At 38.6% G+C, this 23,659-nt stretch overlaps 1 protein-coding gene across 1 annotated transcript in view; it reads left to right on the top strand.

The window, feature by feature from the left end:
• Positions 1–23,659, top strand: part of PIEZO2 (piezo type mechanosensitive ion channel component 2) — a 309,479-nt gene that overhangs the window by 246,739 nt on the left and 39,081 nt on the right. Inside the window, exons 25-37 of the mRNA XM_056854258.1 lie at positions 272–437; positions 918–1,161; positions 2,296–2,392; positions 3,085–3,244; positions 5,408–5,497; positions 6,641–6,771; positions 9,765–9,836; positions 14,654–14,751; positions 17,378–17,476; positions 20,658–20,769; positions 21,329–21,391; positions 22,096–22,262; positions 22,734–22,891. Of these exons, the coding sequence (XP_056710236.1) occupies positions 272–437; positions 918–1,161; positions 2,296–2,392; positions 3,085–3,244; positions 5,408–5,497; positions 6,641–6,771; positions 9,765–9,836; positions 14,654–14,751; positions 17,378–17,476; positions 20,658–20,769; positions 21,329–21,391; positions 22,096–22,262; positions 22,734–22,891 (1,657 nt within the window). The remainder of the gene's footprint in view (positions 1–271; positions 438–917; positions 1,162–2,295; positions 2,393–3,084; positions 3,245–5,407; positions 5,498–6,640; positions 6,772–9,764; positions 9,837–14,653; positions 14,752–17,377; positions 17,477–20,657; positions 20,770–21,328; positions 21,392–22,095; positions 22,263–22,733; positions 22,892–23,659) is intronic.

Genomic DNA, 23,659 nt, shown 5'->3' with positions numbered 1-23,659 from the left:
TAGGAGTTTGGTACTTCTGCTAACATACAATGTATGTATATGTGGTGGCGTTCTATTTTAACTAGTTTAATTCCTTATTAGTTTTAAGATGTTTGTATTAATCATTTTGTGGCTTAATGTATACCATTCTATATGGGAAGTAAAGCGGATTGTACATTACAAAAAGTAAAATAAATGCATGTTGTAGATTATCTCCACTAAAATGTAATGTTTCTACAGCTAACCCAAGTTAGTGGTTGACATTTTATCTAACACCTTTGTCCTGCCATAGATGATTTTATGTTGCTGCTGTGTGCATCCTTACAAAGGCAAACGTTTGAAGATGAGAACAAGGCTGCCGTACGTATCATGGCTGGAGACAATGTAGAGATTTGTATGAACCTTGATGCGGCATCTTTTAGCCAACACAATCCTGTCCCTGACTTTATCCATTGCCGGTAAGGGCTTGGTCTTGTATATTTGCAAAGGCTACACATCTTCCTAAGCATGTGTTTAGTTTATCCTTAATACCAATTTTACATTTTAACTTTACAGATATACAAGTAAGATAATATAGTGTACATGATAATCACAAGAGAATGAAACCAGTGGTAGAAATCTGCAGGACAAGTGATCCTGTGATCAAATCTCTGAACCATCAAATGCTTCAAAAATTAGACCATGTGATCCTCTTAGGAAACTGTATAATTTTGTTTTGTTCTGTTACTGCAAATTAGACTGCAAATTAGAAACAGTGAGCAATTAGTTCATTACAATGATAGATTCTATGCAGTGTTGCCATGATCAGCCAGTAACACATAGTGTTTACCAGATACAGCTTTTAAAATAGCTGTCAAGAACATCTGTTATATCAAAACATCTATGAACTGAATTAAAATGGAACTTATATCTTTTTCTCCCCTTTTGTTTTATTACAGTTCTTATCTAGATATGTGTAAAGTGATAACATTCAGTTATCTCTTCTGGTTTGTCCTCACTATCATCTTTATAACGGGAACCACTCGGATCAGCATATTTTGTATGGGCTACTTGGTGGCCTGTTTCTATTTCCTGCTGTTCGGAGGAGATCTGTTACTCAAACCAATCAGAAGCATTCTTCGTTACTGGGACTGGCTGATAGCATACAACGTGTTTGTGATTACAATGAAAAACATATTATCTGTAAGTATCTGGGGCTTTTTTATTCCCAAGTGTTATATGGTTATAAAATGTACATATTCAAATACAGTAATTTTGTACATAGATATTATAACAAATGTCCAATAATCTCCCTGCTTCAGAGAGAACCCTCATCTTCAGATGATTTGTGTAATAGATAACTGAAGAATTTTTACAGCTGTTTGATGGCGGAATTAATCTAGAGAAAAACGGTTAAATATATGAGATCTTAACACCCTCAATTGACGCTGTAGTCAGTTGGCTCTTCTTATGAGCTCTAAATAGTTCTTATTGGAAGAATGGAAAAACCTTTCTAAAATAACTAACGTCTTCAACAGACTTTGAAGTTAGAAATCAGACGTTCTTCACTGGCTTTTACTGACTAATAGGGACAATGTTCCTAATGCAACTCATCAGCTGAAGATTTTACCTTCAACCTTTTCTATCTTGAGCTGCTTCTGTGCTGCGTCCTCTACTGTTCTTAAGGGTTTTCCAAAACTTAAGTACATCTTTTTAGAGGGTACAAGGGGCTGCAGCAAGAAAGGAGAGTAAGGAAAATCTATTCCACAAGCGGAGTTTTGTAGTTTAATGCAGGCAAGGAGACAATACAAAGCAGGGTTCTTAACACCAGGGTTTATTCTTTTGTCCCTCTTAACACCAGGTTTTATTCTTCTGTTCCTCTTATAGTCCCTGATCTCCTTTCTTCACCATATTTGTTCCTCCTCCTTTATTTTGTTTTCTTTTTCTTTCTGTATAGCAGGGCCTAGTCTGCCCAGCAAAAGCTGATGGTCTCCCTAACGAGACACACTTCTTAAACTTCAATAATAAAATAAATTGTAAAACAGCTTTTAAACACAGTATAGAGAGCAGCTTACAGTTTGTTGGATAACCTACTTCACAGTGTCATTGTGAAGATAAAATGGAGGAACTGCATAGGCCACCTGAGCAGCTTGAAGGAAAGGCAAGATGAACTGTCCTAAATTAAATAAATGAATAATTTTTTTTAAATCCAAACCATTTAGTAATAGCACCTAGTAGTGGACTAAAGCTAATAATCATACAATTTAATTGTAATGCATTTCTAGTATTTCTATACATGAAATATTTAAATATATCTTTTTCTATTATTTTTTCTAGATAGGAGCATGTGGTTATGTTCGGTCATTAATGAGGAACAGTTGCTGGGTAATCCAGGCATTTAGCCTGTCTTGTACAATTAAAGGTTATGATATTCGTAAGTACTACCTAATTCCTTTACTTTATTATTACATGTATCTGTTTATTTAGGGAATTTACTAGCCACCTCTTCACAGATCTGTGACATCTTCATTTTACTGCTTTAAGAAACTCATTATGTATATCTTAGTGGGCAAACTTGCACCATTTGATACATTTATGAGATTTTAAAGTATTATTAAAACCCTTAACAATAGTACGCATGCAAAATAGTTTGCATCTCACTCTTGATATCCTATGTCTAACTTCATGTTGGATGGTCTCCTGGAGGTTTTCTGACATATGTCCTGCAACAGAGTTCTCTTACAAAACTATATTAAAGTTTTTGCAAAATGTGAAACTCAGAAGGAGCTTCAACTTGACTTTCAGCTGGGGTCACATTTCAAAGCCTATGGGGTGGTCTTCATCAGTCCCTCATTCTAAACTACCCCTTCTCCAGACTCCAGTGAGAACTCACCCCTTCTAGCTTCATGTGAAGACCTATCCTGTGTTTCTATAAAAATGTTGTCAATTCAAATAAAGCTACAAAATATAGCTAGTGTATGTACTTGTTTTTCAAATCAAATATTGCCACTGATTTTTCTTACGTAGTATGGTGATGGATTTGAACTTAAACGTTTTGCTCTAAATTTTATTTTATACACAATGTGATTCTCACATGATGGGGGGATTTTTTTTCACTCTTGTCAGCTGCTGATACAATAAACTGTAAATTGCCTAGTGGGGAAGCAGGAATTATCTGGGACAGTATTTGCTTTGCCTTCCTGATGCTTCAAAGAAGAGTCTTCATGAGTTACTACTTCCTTCATGTAGTTGCAGATATTAAAGCTTCACAGATTCTGGCATCCAGGTAAAGTGTAGTAGTTAAATTGCTACTTAAATCGATGCAACTGCTACTTAAATCGATGCAACTGACAAGTTGTATAACCAACTGAGTTTTTTTTTTTTACGTACATGATGTATGAGCTTTAACCTGTTATTCCATATAATTGAACAACTGGAATTTAATCACAGTTTTCAAAAACATACCTGTTATTCAGGAAAATCACCATCTTGGCAAAAGATGGTTGTAATGTTTCTGAACAGTACTCCTACTTCAGCAAAGCAATGTTAAGAAAACCAGGTGTCCTGGAGCAGGTCCACCCCCATTGCCAGAGCCACCCCCAGACTTATCCAGGATTCACAGGATGTTCACTTGGGAACCCATGGTTCCAGCAAACAGGAAGCCTACCAGGATAGTGGCAGCAAGGAATAATGTCGCAACAGCAGTAACATGGTATGGGGCCTTTAAGGACCTGCTCAACCACCCCCAATAGCCAGGAAAACAGCAGCGAGGCGGAATGAGCAACAGCAGTAATGCATTATGGGCCTTTTAAGGCCCCATTTCAATCACTGCCAACAGCTGCTGGCAGTTTAGCCTGGCCAGAGCAATGAGAGGGGGAAAGAGGCTTCAGGGGCAGCCGAAGTTTCCCCTGAAGTCTGTGAGACTGCCAGTTCTCATAAGACTTCAAGGGAACTGACTGAGCACCTGCAGCCTTCAGCACTAGCTTCAGAAGAGGCTTCGAAGCAGACCAATGAAAAGGTGGCTGGAGAGGAGGTGGTTCTCTTTCCAGTTCTCTCCAGTTCTGAGGATCTGCAAGCCAAAGCAGGACAGAAAAAGGCATGATGGATAAGGAAGCTGCTGAAGGCAGGAGCATGGAGGCCCTTGAACACCACACCATTTATACTAGATGTATCACATTCTCACTAAAATATTTAAGTTCATCAGCTTTTCATTGGTCTGCGACTAAAGCCAGTTCTGTGGCACCGGTGCACCAGTAAACACCTTCTCCCACTCCCATGCCCATGCCCATCCGACAATGAAGTTTTTGAGGTGCCTCTGTCACAAGGCAACAACTCTTCTCCAACAAAGAAATGCAGACAGACTTCATATGAACAGGCTCCTTTGGTCCATGCTAAAAATACACAATAATGCATTCCAAAGCACTAGAGAACTTCTGGTGGAATTCCAAGGGGCTGGTGTGTGCAATCTGGATGTGAATGAAAGCCGGAAGGGATAGCTCAAATTTTCTGGCATCCTAAGGAAGCGTGGTTTGACTGTTCAGAAACAACAGTAATTAGGCAAGAACATTCTGGTGGCACGGAATGTATAAAGCCACCTTATACCATATCATTGGCCCATCTAGCTCAGTATTTTCAACTCTGAGGGGCAGCCACTCTCTCTCATCTGCAGTACTAGCAACCTGAGATCCTTTAATAGAGATGGCAGAGATTAGAACTGGAATTTTCAGCATGCAAACCATATGCTCTATCGCAGAGCCGTGGCCCTTTTCTACATCAGCTATCAATGAGCTGTATGATTTGCAGCTTTAATTTAGATACTTATCAGTTCTCATAAGGCTAGTATGGGAAACAACAGAGTAATCACTTCTACCATATGGTCTCCATGGTTCAAATGATGTTTGAATGATGTGGGAAATTATCATCTGGAAGCAGAAACCCTATAGCCAAAGAAACTTAAGAAAGGGCCTTAATCTTCAGAATGTTGTCCAAATGATCATGAGTGGTTAAGTTCTTATTTATGTCATAGATCAGGTGATGGGTTCTGAGGGAATTTCAGTTACCTAGGCGATAAGACATGGCTTAAAAGGCTGGATCAGGAATACAGAATTTGGCCCATGTTCTTGAAATTTCTTCTTATATTGATAAATAGTTATAATTCAATATCTCAAATACTGAAATAGCTTGACTCTTTTTTTATTTTGTTCAGCATTTGTTTCTAGTGCTAAAAATAGCTAATGATTTTAAATATTTTTCCTCCTATTTTTCATCCTATGATAAAGCAGATAAATGCTGTTTAAAGGTACAATGTTACAGTGCTATCCTGTTCTACAGCTTGCCATTACTGCTGGTGCAATATATGGTGCGCACATTGGCCTTTGTTTTCTTATTATGCGTATGAGTTTGTGTTGTACTGCTTTTACTTCAGCTTATGGGGTGATTTTTTTTCCAGAGGCGCTGAACTTTTCCAGGCCACAATTGTGAAGGCTGTAAAAGCAAGAATTGAGGAAGAGAAGAAATCGATGGATCAACTGAAAAGACAGTATGCCTGCTTTCCTTTCTTCCATCCGTCAGCTGGCCATTTCCTCTAGAGATTAGGGTTTTTTTTACCTGTGCTGGATGGGGGTATAACCTAACAAATGAAAAACAAATTATTAGCCTTATCAAAAAGTATTTGAGGTTTGTGCATTTGTGTGACTTCTTAGAGATGTCTTGACATGCTCATTAAGTTGCCGAGGCCCTTGAAAGCATAATGTGTGTCCACAGCTGACTTAGGGTTGAAAGGAAGGATGAAAACAAGGAAGACTTTTATCCCCTATCCATGAGTGGTCCGTTACAAAGGAGTTTCTGCCAAAAGAACTGGACCCTTCTCCAGGATTGCTGTAACTTCACTTCCATGGCGAGTTTGAGTGGTAAAAGGCCTGTTGCGATGCGGTGCTTCCGGGTGTAAACTGGAAGTGACACGATCGTGTCGGTGCGGCCACCCGCACAAGCGATCCCCACTTCCAAGCCGGGCAATGGATTGGCTGGCAATTTTCTTGCCAATCTGAGCAACCTGGCAACTCTTAAGTATCAGGAGTGCCTTTCATGCTATCAGATATTGTTAATCCAGTCACAGAAATACTGGGCATTTTGTTTGGTCAGCAATATCCAGTTGCATACCTCCAACATGAATTAGTAGCCACATAGAAGAATAGTGAGCTATGCAGGATGCTGCAGCCCGTCTCTCATAACTCAAACCTTACCTAGACCCCTTCTTCGGTTTCTTTGCCTTAGCCAGAGGCTTCCAAACACCTTAATCAGAACTAGAAACAATGTTTTTGACAGAATACTTTTGTTGTTGTTTTAAAAGCTAATTTAGACCTTTTTATCATTTAGGGAAGCACATCCTACTTCTTCTGGCTTGTCATAATCAATAGTATTTTTTATATCAGCCTGAAGAACTAGAAATACAAGTGTGATTTTATACACCAGAATTATTCTCCAAAGGGCATACAACAGTGTATAGCTTCTCTTAATAGTTTATTTTGATGACCACATTAAAAAAAAAAAACGAGTGAGGGGAAGAGAAAGAATAATTGAATAATGTGTTAAGAATGCCATGAAAGGATTTTGCTCGTGAAAGAATTACATGAACCTTGTGATCCACACGGATGACTGACAAGTGTAAAATCTCCTTTAACAGAATGGATCGTATCAAAGCCAGGCAACAAAAGTATAAAAAGGGCAAAGAGAGGATGATGAGCATGAACCAGGAATCCTCAGATGGGCAAGCAGTTCAAAAGGCTCCTGAAGATGATGAGGATGACGATGATGGTAGTACTCCTTCTGTACTACAGCAATTACTACTACTTACTACAGCAATTACACAGCTTAAACATTTGCATGTTTGCTCAGAAGTAATTGCCCTTTTGTTCCATGAGATTTACTTCCTAGTAAATGCACATAGGATTATGGCCTCTGAGTGCATTTGGACCTCTCCTACCTTCTCCTTCATTTTAGTGGAGAAACAGTCTGCATGTTCACTTCTTTGCCCACAACAGGGTCACCGTCTCCTTTTAAAAAAAGTGGGTGGAGAGCTCCTTCTGAGGTTTTGGAATAAGATACTTAAGCAAAATCTAAAAGAGTATGAAATCACATGTAATAAGATCCAGCTGTAGATCTTGAGATATAATCAAAAAAAATTATTGCAAGAAATGTTTAAAAATTCAAATCGTTCACTAGCATGAAGCTAAGTAACAAAGTTTTCTGAATAGCAGGGTCATTTTGGTCTGTTTTTTACCCACAGCATTTACTTAATGCAAAATAACATAATGAATTCTATTTTGGGAGTACGGAGAAAATATTTTTGGATTGCTGCTGTTTCTAATAACTTATGTGTCTTGATTTCTATTAATAGGTTTTAATTTGTTGCAACTTTAAATTTTAATTTATATCAAGCAGTTCTCAAATAGTTGGATTGTCAAAATTTAATTACATGGTCAACGATGACTGAATTAATTCCAGTACTGTGTTATAGCATTTGCCAACATTTTCCTTTAGCCCGTTGCATACAAAATGTAGCAAATTATATTTCACGGTAACTCTGTTAAATTTTTCTGTTTAATTTTCCCATTTGGTCAATAAAATATGTTATGGATTCAATATAAGAGTAATGCACCAGTAGTAACTGAAATCTCTTAGTCTTTACATCTCAGTCAGAAAGTGAAAGGGGTGTTGTAAATAATGTTTGTAAAGGATGCAAAGCTACAATGCATATTTTAAGCAGCTTGATTAGAGCAGAGGGGGAATGTTTGGGGGCAGAAAATTAGCATCTGTAATGAGATAAGAATCCTATGTCCCTATTCAGCCCCCCGGGGGGGGGGTCATTGTTCTGAACTTGTGAATGAACTCAAGTTCAGCAGTCTCATGCTGTAATTTCCCTTTGAGGTTTCTTTGTTTGAGGACTGCCACTGTTAGGGCAGCAGTGGAATGACCTGAAAGATTAAAAGGTTCTCCCACTGGCTTTTGAGCATTGTGGTTTTTAATGTCAGATTTGTGCCCATTTATTCTTTTGTGCAGGGACTGACCTGTGTGTCTAATGTAAAGAGTGAAAGGGCATTGCTGACATTTGGTGGCACATGTAACATTGGAAGGTGAACAAGTGAATGAACCGGAGATCATATGGCTAGTGTGCTTAGGTTATTGAGTAGTGAAAGTTGATGTGGGGACAGAGTTGGCATCTAGGTTTCTTGCAGGCCCTGGTCCCAGAGTCTGTGTCCATGTTAGGAAAGTTAGGAGGCTGTCTGTGGGCAAGAAAAGGTTTGCCTCCCAATGCCTGTGAGAGGGGAGTATCATTATCCAGCATATGTTGTAGGTTGTTAAAGATGCATTGAACCAGTTTGATCTGAGAGCACCAGTGGTGTTCTTTCATTTGGGCCTATCTTGTAACAGGTTATCCCTTGGTATCATTCCGGTTTTGTTGATCTGTTTCCTTACTACCTCAGGTGGGTATTGTAATTCCAAGAATGTTCGTTGTAAATCCTGCAAATGAGTATCTCTTGAGGGATCAGAATAGATACAGCTGTAGCAATAGAGCTTGGCTGTAGACAATGGATTTCTTGGTGTGTTTAGGATGGTGACTGGAGGCATGTAGATATGTTTGGCAATCAGTTGGTTTCTGGAATAAGGTGTTTTTTTATGTTTCCATTATGTATTTGTACAGTGGTGTCTAGAAAGTGTATTTCTTGCACAGATTGGTTCGTGGTCATGTTGATGGTGAGGTGGAAGTTCCTGATGGTCTGGTGAAATTTGACCACCACGTATGGATATATACACCTTGCTGGTTGCAATTCCTCCAACATTTTGTATTTTTTGTATTAATTATTCTTGCAAAATGTACTGGAGAAATACACCATCAGTGTAGTAGTTTCAAAGAATTCTCCCTAAGGACTGTTGATGTAGTTTTCCTTGTTTGGCATTCAGTTGCTGACCTAAGAGTGTGAGTGTGTGTTTGTGAGACCTGACAAGATCGGGCAATACCATGCTACCTTCCCTCCAATGACCTAAGACTGCCAGTCCTCAAACAATGAAACTTCAAGTGAAAAGTACAACATGTGATTGCTGAACAAGTTCACAAGTTCAGAACAATGGACTGCCCCCCCACCCAGGGCTGAATAGGGACATAGGATTATTATCTTTCTACAAATGCTAATTTTCTAGCCCCAAGCATTTCCCCTCTGCTCCAATCAAGCTGACTACAACATGCATAGTAGCTTTGCATCCTTTACAAACATTCTTTACAATACCCCACCCATCTTCTGACAGGGATATACAGGTTCCGAGAGCTCTGTTCCTATTCATGTCTGATGAAGGGAGCTGTGGCTTTCGAAAGCTTATACCCTGAAAATCTCATTGGTCTTCAAGGTGCTACTATTGGACTTGAATCTGACTGTTCAAGTGCAGACCGATATGGCTGCCCTCTGAAACTATCTGAGAATAATGTGTCAGCATGGGAATTCCCATATAATATTTATTTTTAACAAGAGAAAAAAGAACCATAATCAACTTTATACAGAATTTACTATTTCCTTAGTGTCTTCAGATTTGAAGTAGAATTCTTTTTTAATTACTGGATGAAATTGTCAGTGTCTCTGTCATGGAGCCAGTCAACTGATAGCAAGAAATAAGTGCTTTTTTTCTTTCTTTCATATTAGAATTTGATGTCCCTGCCCAGTCTGGACCTTTTAGAAAAAGGAAAAAAAAAAAGGAAATATGAATAAGATGTTTCTTACTTTGTAAAATTAATTTTTGGACGTATTTCATTTTAGGCGAAGCAGACAAAGAGAAAACCAAGGGCAAAAAAAAGCAGTGGTGGCGACCTTGGGTTGATCATGCTTCCAGTAGGTTTTTCATCTTTCAAATATATGAATTTAACCCTTATATCCTTGACCAGAATGGAGGCATTCCCAAGACCAGTTTGATTTATGCATGGTTTTATCGCTGTGACTTGACAGTTATATGGATGAAAAACAGCCCGAGTAGAAGCAATAAAGTATTTTTCATTTTGGCTATTCCATCAGCTGTACACCTTTCTGGAAGTTTTCAGTTATCTCGAGTTAAACCAAATATTTATGATGTGAAAAATATATACTTGGTGCATACCTTGAAAAGTGATAATGTATCAATCTGAGAGCATAGATGCTTTTCAGAGTCATTATTATAACTTGGATGTCATTGAAAGTTACCACAGTGGTAGGATTCCCACCCATTGGCCATGACTTTCACATGCACACACACACCCTCACCACAGCCCAAAATGCTGGGTATGTGGGATGATGTTGCATAAGGAAAGAGTTAAGGGGTCAGTGGCAAAAAATCCCCCCTGCACTCACAGATCTGTTTGATAGGTTCCAATCCTATGTATCTATATACCATATTTTTCGCTCCATAAGACACACTTTTTTCCTCCTCAAAAGTGAGGGGAAATGTCTGTGCGTCTTATGGAGTGAATACCGGCTGGGCGTGTGCGCGTTGGGACCGGCGTTCCCTGCCCTGGTGGCCAGCTGGGAGGCAGGAGGGCCGCACAGAGCCGGCTGGGCGCGTGCGCCGGCTCATGCCATCCCGACGCGCACGTGCCCAGCCGGCTCTGTGCGCCCCGCCCGCCTTCCAGCTGGCTGTCGGGGCGGGGAACGCCAGCTCACGCCGTCCTGACGCGCACGCGCCCAGCCGGCATTCACTCCATAAGACAAGTTTTTAGAGGAGGAAAACAAGATTTTTTCTTGTTTTCCTCCTCTAAAAACTAGGTGCGTCTTATGGTCAGGTGCGTCCTATGGAGCAAAAAATACGGTACCTTATAAAATATCTGTGATCTAGTTTTATTTCAAAAAAGGGAAACTCCACTCCAATTGGCATGGAAAGTATACTTCAAGAACTGAGAATATTTTAAATATCTCTTTCTGTCAAGTCACAATTAAACTGTGCCTATTATGTGTGTGTGTGTGTGTGTATATGTGTGTATCTATACGTTTCTAAAAGGCATGATAAAAATTAGGGACTTTTTAAAGGAATTAGTGAAGATTAATCGTTTTAGTTTTCAAATAAATATTTCAAATTAATTTAGATGATTTACTGTTCAGAAGGGACTTGGATATGATCTCTGGTGATCTTCATATTCATTTAATGGAAAGACAAGAATTGTTCTAATTGAGATCATGAGAATGGCTCAAAGGTTATCAGGATCTCAGGTTGTCTTTTGCAGTAGATTTCTCTTTTGGCAGAAAGCTGAGGAAATACCACTGGTAAAATTCCACTGCTGTCTGCCAGAGACCACTGCATGAGACATGCCTGCAGCCATGCAACTTCTGTTAAAACATTCTCATTTATTTCAGCATTTCTGATTCATTTCACCCTCATTATATATTTTAGGAAGCAAGTGCACAGTACATATTAATGCAATAATGCATATACTTGTGAAAAGCAACATATGGCCAGGCCCTGAAAATAATAGTTATTCACCATTAACCAGTAAAGACCTCCTGACAAAATAACTCCACAAAAGTCAGGACAGTAATTTGCTTATTCAAATGACTCAAATACAGTTCACCTTTTGCTATGATCTTGAATATTGTAAAACAATATTTGGTCATACACACACATCTAAACAAAAAAATGCATGCTGTGAGCACTATGACCTTCTATTTGTGCATTGGCAGTTCTCAGGGCTTTACTTCTGCTGGGGAAGGCATGGCATGAGAAACAAGCTTTCACATATCTGTTGCTACCCAGTAGTCTTCCAAGCAGAAGTCTCGCTGTAAGAATCAATGTGGGGAGACGAAATAACACAGAACTTCCCCCCTATTGATGGAACAATGTAAAGAGAGGATGTAAAAATTCATACCTTTCTGCTGTGAGGAGTATGGCCTGTAGTAGAAGACAAATGATCCAATTAAGAAATTGGCTATGATTCCTATGGTGCATTCTCTGCTGCAATGATGTATGCCTACAAGCGTGCGTTATTGCTGTTTAATCATACCTTCCTTTTATATATAAAAGATATATGCACAATATGTTGCAGTGTCCCCATTACTTGAGTGCCTAGTACAACTGAACATATTATAGTGGTTATAATGACAGTCCCTGATGCTGTGATATTACTGAGCAAAGTTCTGATCTTATATTTCCTCCCCCCAAAGTTCTGATCTTATATTTCCTCCCCACCCCCATATTAATAACTTTATACTGTAACTCAGCAGACCTCAGTTTGTGGAGAAGAGATTTTCATACGAAACATCTGAGCAGAGGCTGAACAATTTAAAATGTCAATTCTACCAATTATTAATTCGGGCAGAAAAGCACGTGTGAAGCACTTGTGTGCCTTTGTAGTGGGTTGTGTCCAGTCAGTCACCAACTCAAGGTGTCGGCAGATGTGGATATTCCTCACATTTCACCTTTCCTGAGCAGTTACTTTTGACCCCAAGAAAGATGGTGTCTAGAGAGACAAAAAGGCATACAGGTGTATACGGAGGGGGTCTAAGTAAGAAGTAGAAATTATGTCATATCACCTTCTCCTCCCATTTGTTCTTGGAGAGCTCCATGTGAGCTGCATTTCATGAATTTGGACCCAAAATAACCTGAGACAGATCCATAGTTGCCATGGCAGCTGTAAAGTCCTGATCATGGTCCCACAAAGTAGCCTTAGCATACATACTGAAGTCCCTTCAGAACAATAATCCTGGGGATCTCCTACATCAAATCAGAGATCACCTCTGTTAACTCAGGCAAGCTAGGAAAATGATGCACTCACAGAATACCAACCCTGTGTCTGGATTACAATACTAAGAACACAAAATGCATGCTGGCATCAGTTCGCACTTGAATCTACAAAGAGAAAAACTTACAGAAGATTATGGTAACCCAACTTCCTGCTCTCCAGTTCAGTCTGGATGAAGGACTGTATACCTAACTGGAGTTGTTTGAGAAAGGGTCAAATTATCTGAATCATCTAGCCAGGTTTCAGTCACATATGCCAGGTCAATAGCCTCTTCAAACACAAAGGGGACTTCATTCCAGGAAGGTCAAAGTGGATGGTTCACTGAGAGTCTTCCTGTCCACATCATTGAGACATGGTCAGAGATTGTGAAGTAAGTTAGGCTGAGAATGTGTACCTGGGCCAAGGTCACCGAGTGATTTTCCATGGCAGAGTAGTGATGTCAACCTGGGTGTCCCTGATTCTAGTCTGAAACTCTAACTACCACACCATACAGGTTTTCATGGAGTAGGTACTGTTGAACATTAGCAAGCAATGAGCTTGAGTAAGTCATACAAGTCATGTGGTAGTAATTCACCTGGTGGTTGCTGCCAGGCCTAGCCCTGGCCTGTTCTACTCAAAGACCAAAACAGCCCTGGAAAGTGCCTTCCCCATCCAACTATCTTTTACTGACAGAAACCAAGGCTTGCAAGACAACAATATTGTTGAGGCATTTGTTTCTTAAAGCTACAGGCACTGTTTCTGTTATTTTGAGGGAGCTTAACCCCCAGCGTTTTTTAAAAAAGTATATTTAGATTTTTCCACACATCTGGGGCATTTTAAAGGTTTGTAGAAAGATCTGTCTTTCTGTTCATGGCTCCACTGTCTAGATTAAAGTATCCACAGATTTGGCCACATTGAGAATTAGATATATTGATGTGCAAGCACCTTCAGTATATGACTGAAAGAAGAATGAGGTATGATTGAACAGGGTTAAGTTATTCTGATTGTTCAGAAAGGTATATAATGAGGGTCAAATGTACTATTGAATGTCATTCTATATATTGCTTGATAAATCAATTATTATGTATAACTATTTTAAAAGATTTCTGTTCACTTGCAGACATTACATTTATAGGCTTTACTGGCAAATGTAATGCTCTGACTTTAATTTTACCTCTTGCTTATAGCTTTATTTTTATTTTTTGTTTCCCTTGTTTTGTCAAGTTAGTCCTGTCAGCATATTCAAGGTTTAAAAATGACGTGCTTCTGTTCAAGGATATAAGGTCCAGTTCATTTATATCATATCTTGAACATATGGAGGCATTAGAACTTTTTAAAATCCACAGGCAAAAATTAGTATTTATTGTGATCTCACATGCTGTTCTAGAATTTCAATTTAAATATGATTTTGTTTTATCTCATGTTTATGTCTGAAGAATACAAAAGAAAAATGGCATAGGATGTCTCCACACTTCTAGCTGCTCATTTCACTTTTTGCCCCTCTAGTGATATAGTTTGTCTTATGTATTTGATACTCACAAAAATATTAATTTCACTTGCCGGCAAGATACTCACAAAGATGGGATTTCTCTGCCTGTGGAAAAAATATGGTGTTTTTTTAAAACAATATTCAAACAGTTCTTGTAGGCTATCTGGGCTGTGTGACACTTTTTAATTATATGCTTTTTAATTATATGCTTCCAACTTCTTTACATTTTATCAGGCTATTTTGTTCTCAGCTATATGTTTTCCCTGTAACAGGAACTTTTTCTTTGTTGTGCCTCAAAATATTATACCAAATGATCTACCTGCCACTGATTCTTGTTTACATTCCATTTCTTGTTTTTTTTTCTGTCCTGTCACTGAGCCCCTTTTTCTCGCACTATAGTTTTGTGCTGTCTCATGATATAGAGATATGAAGCTCTTTGTTTCTCCACAAGAAATAAGAAAATATTTTATTTCGCTTAGTGGTCAGAAGTGGAGATTATTATTTATTTGAGACGGACAGTGAAGAAGAGGAAGAAAAAAAGGAAGATGAAGAACCCCCCAAAAAATCTGCATTCCAGGTACTGTGTTTAGTTAATGCACTGATCCTGCTATGAAAGCCTGACTTGAGGTTTTTTTTAATGAAAATGTGCTAATGTAACATTGATCATTGCTTGCTCATATTGCCACATTTCTGCAATGCAAGTAATATTGGAGATGGATTTTCATTCACTTGCACCTGCATCAAGATTTTTTTTTAAAAATAAAGTTTCATATCCTGAACTTTATTTTTCTGATGTTGCACTGGAGACAAGTGAATAAAGCATCTTTTCAATGGCATTGCTTGAGGTTGCTTTGGTGCTTTTGTGTTTGGAGAAAAAACTGCTGAACTTTAAAAAAAATAGTTATTTGCAATAAAGACCAAGTTTTGAATCTGCATTTATAGATCTACTTTTTCCAAAGGTGATCCTGACTAGTATAAAAACTCATATGTAAAACAAGAATACATCATAAGTTAGAAATTAAGTGAACCATTAATATACAGCTACAACAGCTGTGCAGTGCAAACTTTGTTGTGTGTCCTAGATGCTGTTGGTGCTGACCGAGTTCTGAGAATTTAAAGTAATAGGGCTGAATCTGACATAACGTTTGAGTCTCATAGGATGATTTTGTAAAATAGCCATATAAACATTTACATGGGATCAAGTTATGTCCATATGATGATCCAGGTACAATTCCTCAAGTGAGATTCCCCCCCCCCCAGGTCTTTTGTAACGATGTAGCTGCCTTATCAGAAGGAATAGTGGTGAGGAAGTCGTTTACACACAGTATAGGTTTGGGTTATGATCTCGCTCCAAGTGTTGTCATAGGTTCCTGTTGCTAGTATCTGTATCTGTATCTGCACAAATATGCAGGGTATAGTCCTCTGCTATAGTAACAGAAGGGTTACCAACCTCAAGGTGGGGGCTGGAGTTCTTTTGGAATTACAACTGATGTGTAGACTACAGGGATCAGTTCCCCTGGGGAAAGTGGCAATTTCAGAGGGTGCACTGTTTGGTATAACATAGAGTCTAGAAGAAATTGAAATCCTTGTGTGTCTACAGAAGGTAGATGCTCCAGGACTTCTTTTTCTCCTGCAGTATACCACAGAGAACCTATAGTATACCAAAGAGACTAGGAGAAACTAATTTTCACCAGTGAATGGTGAAAGACCAGATGGACTGAGAGAAGGGTTGGACTTCAGTTGTCTGTCTGCCTATGGGTCTTCAGAATGGATCAGAGGGTTAGCATGACATAGAAAACACATACATGTAAAAGCCCACAAATGATGCAAGGTGGGGAAAAGATGTGGGGCAGTGATATGAGGCTGGAAATTTAAAATTTGAATTTTGTTGGAAGGAAGGAATCTCATGGGAAGGGGGAATTGGAGGAGCTGGCCTTTGACCTGGACATGACATCATAGGCTGTGACATCACAGATTGTGCTATAACATCTCTGCTGAGCTTCCTCCCCTTCCCCAAACTCTCCAGGCACCGCTCTCAAATTTCCAGGAATTTCCAAAACTGGATTTGGCAACCCTAGCTGACAGCAAGACTGTCAATGTATGTAGGATAGTAATACTAGTTTGCAGCATCGTTCTGTCCAGGACAGATGCATACTTGAACAGAATGCTGTTATATGAAGCTGTGTGCTTTTGTTATAGAGAATGGATGGTTTCACTTTCTTTGGGCAAATGTATCAATTTTTCATATTAACCTGAGGCAATATGCATGATCAGCCTCATCAACAAAGATAATCTATAAGTAAGAAACAGGGTTTCATACTTAGGTCTGCTTTACTTCTAGGGTTGCCAGGTTCCTCTTTGCCACCCGTGAGAGGTTTTTGGGGTGGAGCTTGAGGAGGATGGGGTTTAGGAGGGGAGATATTTCAATGCTGTAGAGTCCAATTGCCAAAGCGGCCATTTTCTCCAGGGGAACTGATCTCTATTGGCTGGAGATCAGTGGTAATAGCAGGAGATCTTCAGCTAGTACCTGGAGGTTGGCAACCCTAATTACTTCATGGACAATGTTTTCTTGTGCAAAACTATTCTTCAGTATTTTATCAGAACTGCAAAGGTATTTGATGTTTCACTACCATGTAAAATGTGATCTCGTCCCATGAATGTTTTTAGCCTTGTAGATCTTAAATAAAAAATAATGTAAGTCTAAAACTTTCTGTCAAAGTTCTCATTAGCTTAGGCTGATCAATTCTTCAGTTGTCTGAGTCAGTATTTTGGTGTTTATGTTCCCTTTAATTGTTCTATAAGTAAATACATTTGTAGATGTAAGATATTTTTAAGATATACATTCATAATGTATATGTAAGATATACATTCGTAGATGTAAGATATTTGGGGGGGTTCTGTCATAGATGCCTGTCTTCTGATAACAAGCTGTATTTACTACTATCTGTCTTATACTAAAGATTAATTTTCAAGTGAAACCTTATCTTTTAATTAGCATTACTAATCTAGATCTTTATGTATATAATTAAATAACACATTCTGTCACTTATTCACATATACATGTGCTAAAATGAATACTTACAGTGTTTGATCCTATTTTTAATGTAAGTCTTATGTTATCTAACTGAGTATAATGCAGTAGATTCCTTATAACAATAGCGTCACATCTTTACTAATTTTTCTTGCTTTGTCCTTCTTTATAGAGAGCTATTGCGAAATTTGCTTCTGCCATTTTAGCCTTGCCAAAGTCTGTTATTAAACTGCCCAAAACTATTCTTCAGTATTTTATCAGAGCTGCAAAGGTATTTGATGTTTCACTACCATGTACAATGTGATCTCATCCCATAAAATTCTGGTTTAGGGTATCCCATACTCTTTTCTGCATTTTCCCTCTTATGTGAACTTTGTGAGGATTTATGACAGGCAAGCGTTTGGTACATACAGCATTCAGTAAATTGAATCAAAGGATGAATAATCAACTCTCCTTTCAGTTGTGTTCATGAATCCCAGAGTGAAAATGCAGAGGTATATCTTGGTATAACTCCATTGTTTCTGCCTAACCTATTTCAAATGGGTTCAATCTGGTTGCATGCATTTATTAACAGTGAATAAAATGTGGACCCTATTGAACTTGTTTGAATGTTCAGTATGGGTTTTTTTTTCTCCCAGCATGATACTCTTTCTCAGAAAGCTGGTAAGATGTCAAAGAATTGTAACTAAGGACACTTTCCCTCCACACTTCTTTGTCTTATGCACTTTGTGCATTTTGATACTGATAATCCATCAGCCTTATTGAGGCATCCTTTAGTCATATCTGTCGTGTTACGTAGGATATTGGTGATGTTTCCCATTGTATGCTTAGAAGCTCTGGGGTGTTCAACTTCGCAATCAAGTTACCCCAAAAAAATCACCAAAGAAATCTCATGATGTTTTAAGTAAGTTTACGTTTTTGTGTTGGGCCACATTCATAACCGTCCTGGCCCGCATGTTGGACAAGCATCTTTGTTGGGCAGGACACTGAAAAAGCAGCAAAGAGATATTGTACACGTACACACACACACACACACACACACACACACACACACACACACACACATATATATATATATATATATATATATATATATACACACAAACACACACACATACATATTCTAAATAAATAAATAAAGTGATTTCTGACCGGGGGTGGGGGAAATTAGGGAGGAGATAGCACTTCCGATAGCAGCACATATGCTAACAATAGCACTTCTGAGCCTCCTCTCAGATCAAAAGCAGGTGGTTTATTTTGTTCTGTTTTACTGCCCTTCAGGACTCTCTCTGTTAAGAAACCCTGAAAGGTTTTGAAAAGGCGAATGGGACAGATCCAGCAACTGCCAACCGTTAAGTTTGGATCCAGTTGACTCTCTTTTCACTAAGCAGAAGGGTTTCATTAGATCCAGTTTAGCAGAAAGGAGTCGCTGGATCCAGCCTATTGTCTTCACGGTGCTCAAGAATGGTTTTTTTTTTTAGATCAGGAAACTACAAGTAAAGCAGCATTTGAAAGTGTTATTTTCAGCTATGGCAATATTCCAGCTTTCCTGAGACAGTTTGTGCATGCTTGTGTTGGGAATGGTAACTCTTTAAGTTTTGTTTTGTTTTCCTGTCTGCCTTCCCTTTGCATGTGTGCTTGTTTGTTTGTCCTTTGGCTGTAACTGTTTTTGATGAAACGCATATGTAGGCAATGCCAGCAGAACATGATTTTCATCTTGGAAAGAAAATCATACAGGCTAAAGTACAACATCTTTTGTCACAAACTGCTATTAGATAATGCTTACTTCTTGTTGGCTTTTTTAGTCATGTTATTGTGCTTTGGAGATTTAACTACATAATGTGTGGTAATTACAGTGTCATGAACTTCCATTGAGTTCCCATGTTAAAGATGTTATCAGCTAACGTCATTAGAGGCAGAAGAACAGATTGCGTATGTTAGCTGAAATCTAAAACTTAATTTGAAGTCCAGTACTAAAATTTCTGTTGCCAGCAAATAAAAGATTAAGATGAGGAGCATTAACGGTAGTGTTGGGGCAATGTTATGAAATACGGCATTTTGCCACTACTGAAGCAAATTAATGTGGCCTAGTAGGTAAGATATGCCAGTGTGAATAGTCATGACCAAATTAGAGAAATAATGCAACTCCTTTTGAAGGTGACATAATTGAGGACTCTCAGTTAAGAGTTTGAATCCTCCTTTTTTCCCCCAGCAGCATTTATCAATGTATCTCTGTCAACAAGGTAACTGCAGGATTTTCTGTTCAACAACAGCATAGAGGAAGGAGCCAGAGCATATGGACAGTCTTGGAACTGTACTACTTTATAATTGAGAAGTAGTATCATTTTATTAAATATTCTAGTGTGTCAAACCACCTACATGCAGAAGGTTCTATTTTAGCCTTCTTCCAGATGAGCAAGCTTTCCATATGCAGGAAAGGGGAGAGGTGCCTTTCTTGTACAGACCACCTGTATATGGGAGGGGTTCAGAACAATCCTAGACCCGTTAATAAATTCAGACTATTTTTTTCGAGTCTTCGGATCTGATAATAAATTTCTTGGTGAGTGATAGAGGAAAAACAAATAATTGTTAATATAATTTACCAATTACTCACAAGCCATGCATCCTGAGCTGAAATGCAAATTGTTATGTCCTAAATCTGGAGAATATTAGTAGAGTTCTGCTTTTCAATGGTTTTTTTCAGGTTGCCTCTCACACATGAACACATGAAGCTGCCTTATACTGAATCAGACCCTTGGTCCGTCAAAGTCAGTATTGTCTACTCAGACCGGCATCGGCTCTCCAGAGTCTCAGGCTGAGGTCTTTCACATCACCTACTCGCCTAGTCCCTTTAACTGGAGATGCCAGGGATTGAACCTGGGAAATTCTTCATGCAGAGCAGATGCTGTACCACTGAGCCACAGCCACTCCCCTTCTCTGCATTCAGACTGGACTGGGAGAATCATTCCCAGAGCAAGATCAAGGCCCTCTTTCCCTGTCACAGGCTACAAGTTTATGGCCTCTTTGCCCTTCATACCCTGTCCAGCTTAGCCCTCCCAGTGGAGCTCTTTCTGTTCATATAGGGGGGATCTCTGAATCTCCTTGCTGTCTTTTCTTAACATTAATTTGAGAACTTGTAACAATTTCGGTTGTAACTTTTGCTCAACAGTACAGAGTCATCCATATCTAAACAGGACATCAATTCCCAAAATTCAGAACATAACTTTCCTAGGAGACTCATAAGAAACCACAATGGTTTTCATCTTTGGGTTTGTTAAGCAATCAAAAATAATGTAAAGAAGTTGCTAAAAATTTTTGTAGTATTTGCATTAGATTTGCAAATGATTGCTTGATCTCACAGATACTTGCTTTAAAATCCATATTCCTGTTTTTGGCTTACTTTAATTTTTCCTTTCTGATGAACTTGAAATAAATTCATTTGTTCCCTCTAGTTTGTTTATCAGGCCTGGATTACTGATCCTAAAACTGCCCTCAGACAGAGGCGCAAAGAGAAAAAAAAGTATGAGAAAGAAGGGAGACAAAGGCAGAAAGGATCTGAAGATGGTATGTATGCAATTTCAGGGCACAGCAGGCTTCAGTGTGCTTCAGCAGGCTTCAGTTCATTCATACAAGTGCCCTTCTGCTCATAATAAATAAGATTCATGCCGATGTTTCCCAATGTGGCAGTAAAATTGAAAGGGCTTTATATTTTAGCAGGTTAGCTCTGCAGGAGGATATAGTGGGAGACAATATGCATTATACAGCAATACCTCTGTACATAATACTGGCAGCCGCCTCTAAAAAAGTGGAATATAACTAGTACTTAAGGTGGTTTTGATTTCCAGTGGAGGAAGTCACTGAACAACCAAGTTAACCAACTAATATATTCAGACATTCTGCTCAAACTGAGCCATGTCATTAATCCTTTTAGACACTAATTGATAAAGCAAACCAAGACTTCATAGGTTGTCGCAGTTAATATGAAATAATGGTGTGTCTTAAATGTATGAACTATGTAGAATGTGAAATTGCCTATAGCAAACAGCATGACTCTCTGTATTTTTACTAAATAAGTATAAACTGCCAGAAGCTTTTGCTCATTACGTTAATTTTGATCTGTCAGTTGCTATAGATATGGAATGTGAAGAAAAAGAGGAGCCTGTCAAAAAGAAATCTGATGGACCTGGTAAGCGGCAAAGCAAGAAAGGTAGTCCGTTAAAATCAATAAATGAAAGATTGCATAATTGTTTATTAAAGGCAGGCCAGACAGTCGCTGTAAAATGTCCTGACAATTACGTACTAAGAGGCACAGTTCTACCAGCACAAATGGGATTGTTGCAGGCAGAATGTACACGTCAGTGTGTCTGTAAAGTTGCGTGGCAAGAGGCAACTAGTTCCACTACTTTTTTGTTATTCAGTGATGTTATAATTCTTAAATATATTTCATATCGACTACACTTGAAAATTAAAAAGAATTAAATTTATCTCTCAGTATTATCTCATCTGTTTTGACACACTGGAAGCAGAAGGCAGCTTATAGGACAGTGAGGGGGCCTAGCCATAGTATATAGATTTTGACATGCCAACAGTGGAATGAAAATAGAATGCAGTAAGACCCAGCATTGTTTGATCATAGAAATTATTTCTGCAGGAAGAAAAAAAGGACAATGGTTCAGAGGGTTTTTTTGGTTTTTTTTAATCAAGCAAAGTTACTGCAGTTGAAATGTTGGGCCAGTGATCTGTGCCCTAAATTAAAAAAAAAAAAAAAACTAATAAAGAATAATAAGAATGGTTCCTCTGTGTGGGATACGGTCAAATCATCCACAAATATTTGCTTCTGTGATGATTGCTAATTTACTAACCATTATTTTTCTTTTCTCTTTTCCCCAGATAACATTATCAAAAGAATATATAACATTTTGAAGTTCACCTGGGTTCTTTTTCTGGCAACAATAGATAGTTTTACAGCTTGGCTCAATTCAATTTCAAGAGAGCACATTGACATTTCCACTGTGCTAAGAATCGAGCGATGCATGCTTACTAGGGAAATCAAAAAGGTAACATGGTATGCTCATATTGTGTATATGATGACATTAAATGCTAGATTTGTGAACTCAGACCCTCTGCTGTTCTGCTGTTGCTGAATATGAAAGCTTCTATAAATTTACCAGAGATGTTGTGTTTCTTTTTAAATGATTCTTTTAAAAGCAGGGTATATGACTGTTGCAGTTTTCAAATTTGATCTATAATTTAGCATGGAGAAATCCTTTGGGAAAGACTTGATGGTAGGAAGAGTAACGCTCCTATTCTATGGTATAACAGTGACAGTGCCATCCTAAGCAAAGTTACACCCTTTTAAGCTTGTTGTCTTCAATAGACCTAGAAGGATGTAATTCTGCTTATGAAGGCACTGAGCCATTTAGCCATTTTGTTCTTCCCAGGATAACCTAAAAGATTCATCTAATTATCACACCTTATAGAATAAAAATGCTTTGTTCTGCCTTCTAAATTCTACCCTTTTTTCTTAGGGTAATGTGCCAACTCGAGAGAGTATACATATGTATTACCAGAACCAAATTATGAAACTTTCTAGGGAATCGGGACTGGATAGAACTGATGAATCTGGGCTGGCAGCTGAGAGGACAGCAAGTCTAGAATCAGCCCCTTCTCGTGACAGTGAATCCAGGTATTTCACATTAATAGTGATGCAAATTAATATAATGTAGAAGATAATATAATGATAAGCTCCAGCTACATGGATAATGTTGGATTTCATCCCTGAAATAAAAAACTTCTATAGATCTATTACGAGGATAGATAAACAGCACCTGCATTAGATCCATATTTCCCTCGTGTTAAAGAAGCATGATAGCATCAAGAAGAAGAGTTGGTTTTTATATGCCGACTTTCTCTACCACTTAAGGGAGGCTCAAACTGGCATACAATCACTTTCCCTTCCCCTCCCCACAACAGACACCCTGTGAGGTAGGTGGGGCTGAGAGAGCTCTAAGAGAGCTGTGACTAGCCCAAGGTCACCCAGTTGGCTTTGTATGTAGGAGTGGGGAAACCAACCCGGTTCACCAGATTAGCGACCATTGCTCATGTGGAGGAGAGGGGAATCAAACCCGGCTCTCCAGATCAGATTCTACCACTCCAAACCACCACTCTTAACCACTACACCATGCTGGCTCAAAAAATTTCTGTGTTTTATATTATTTATTTATTCACATATTTATTTATTTATTTATACCCCACTTTTCTCTCCAGTGGGGATCCAAAGTGGCTTACAACATCCTCCCCTTCTCCATTTTATCCTTACAACCAACCTGTGAGGTAAATTAGGCTTAGATTGTATGACTGGCCCAAGGTCACTCAGCAAGCTTCCACATCCAAGTGGGAATTTACACCTGGGTCTCCCAGACCCTAGTCTGACTTTCTCTAACTGAAGTTCTGT

The sequence above is a fragment of the Euleptes europaea genome, chromosome 8 (genome assembly GCF_029931775.1).
Source record: "Euleptes europaea isolate rEulEur1 chromosome 8, rEulEur1.hap1, whole genome shotgun sequence".
Classification (NCBI taxonomy): Eukaryota; Metazoa; Chordata; class Lepidosauria; order Squamata; family Sphaerodactylidae; genus Euleptes; species Euleptes europaea.
Note: the sequence above shows the minus strand (reverse complement) of the source record. Positions and strands in the feature narration are given on the sequence as shown.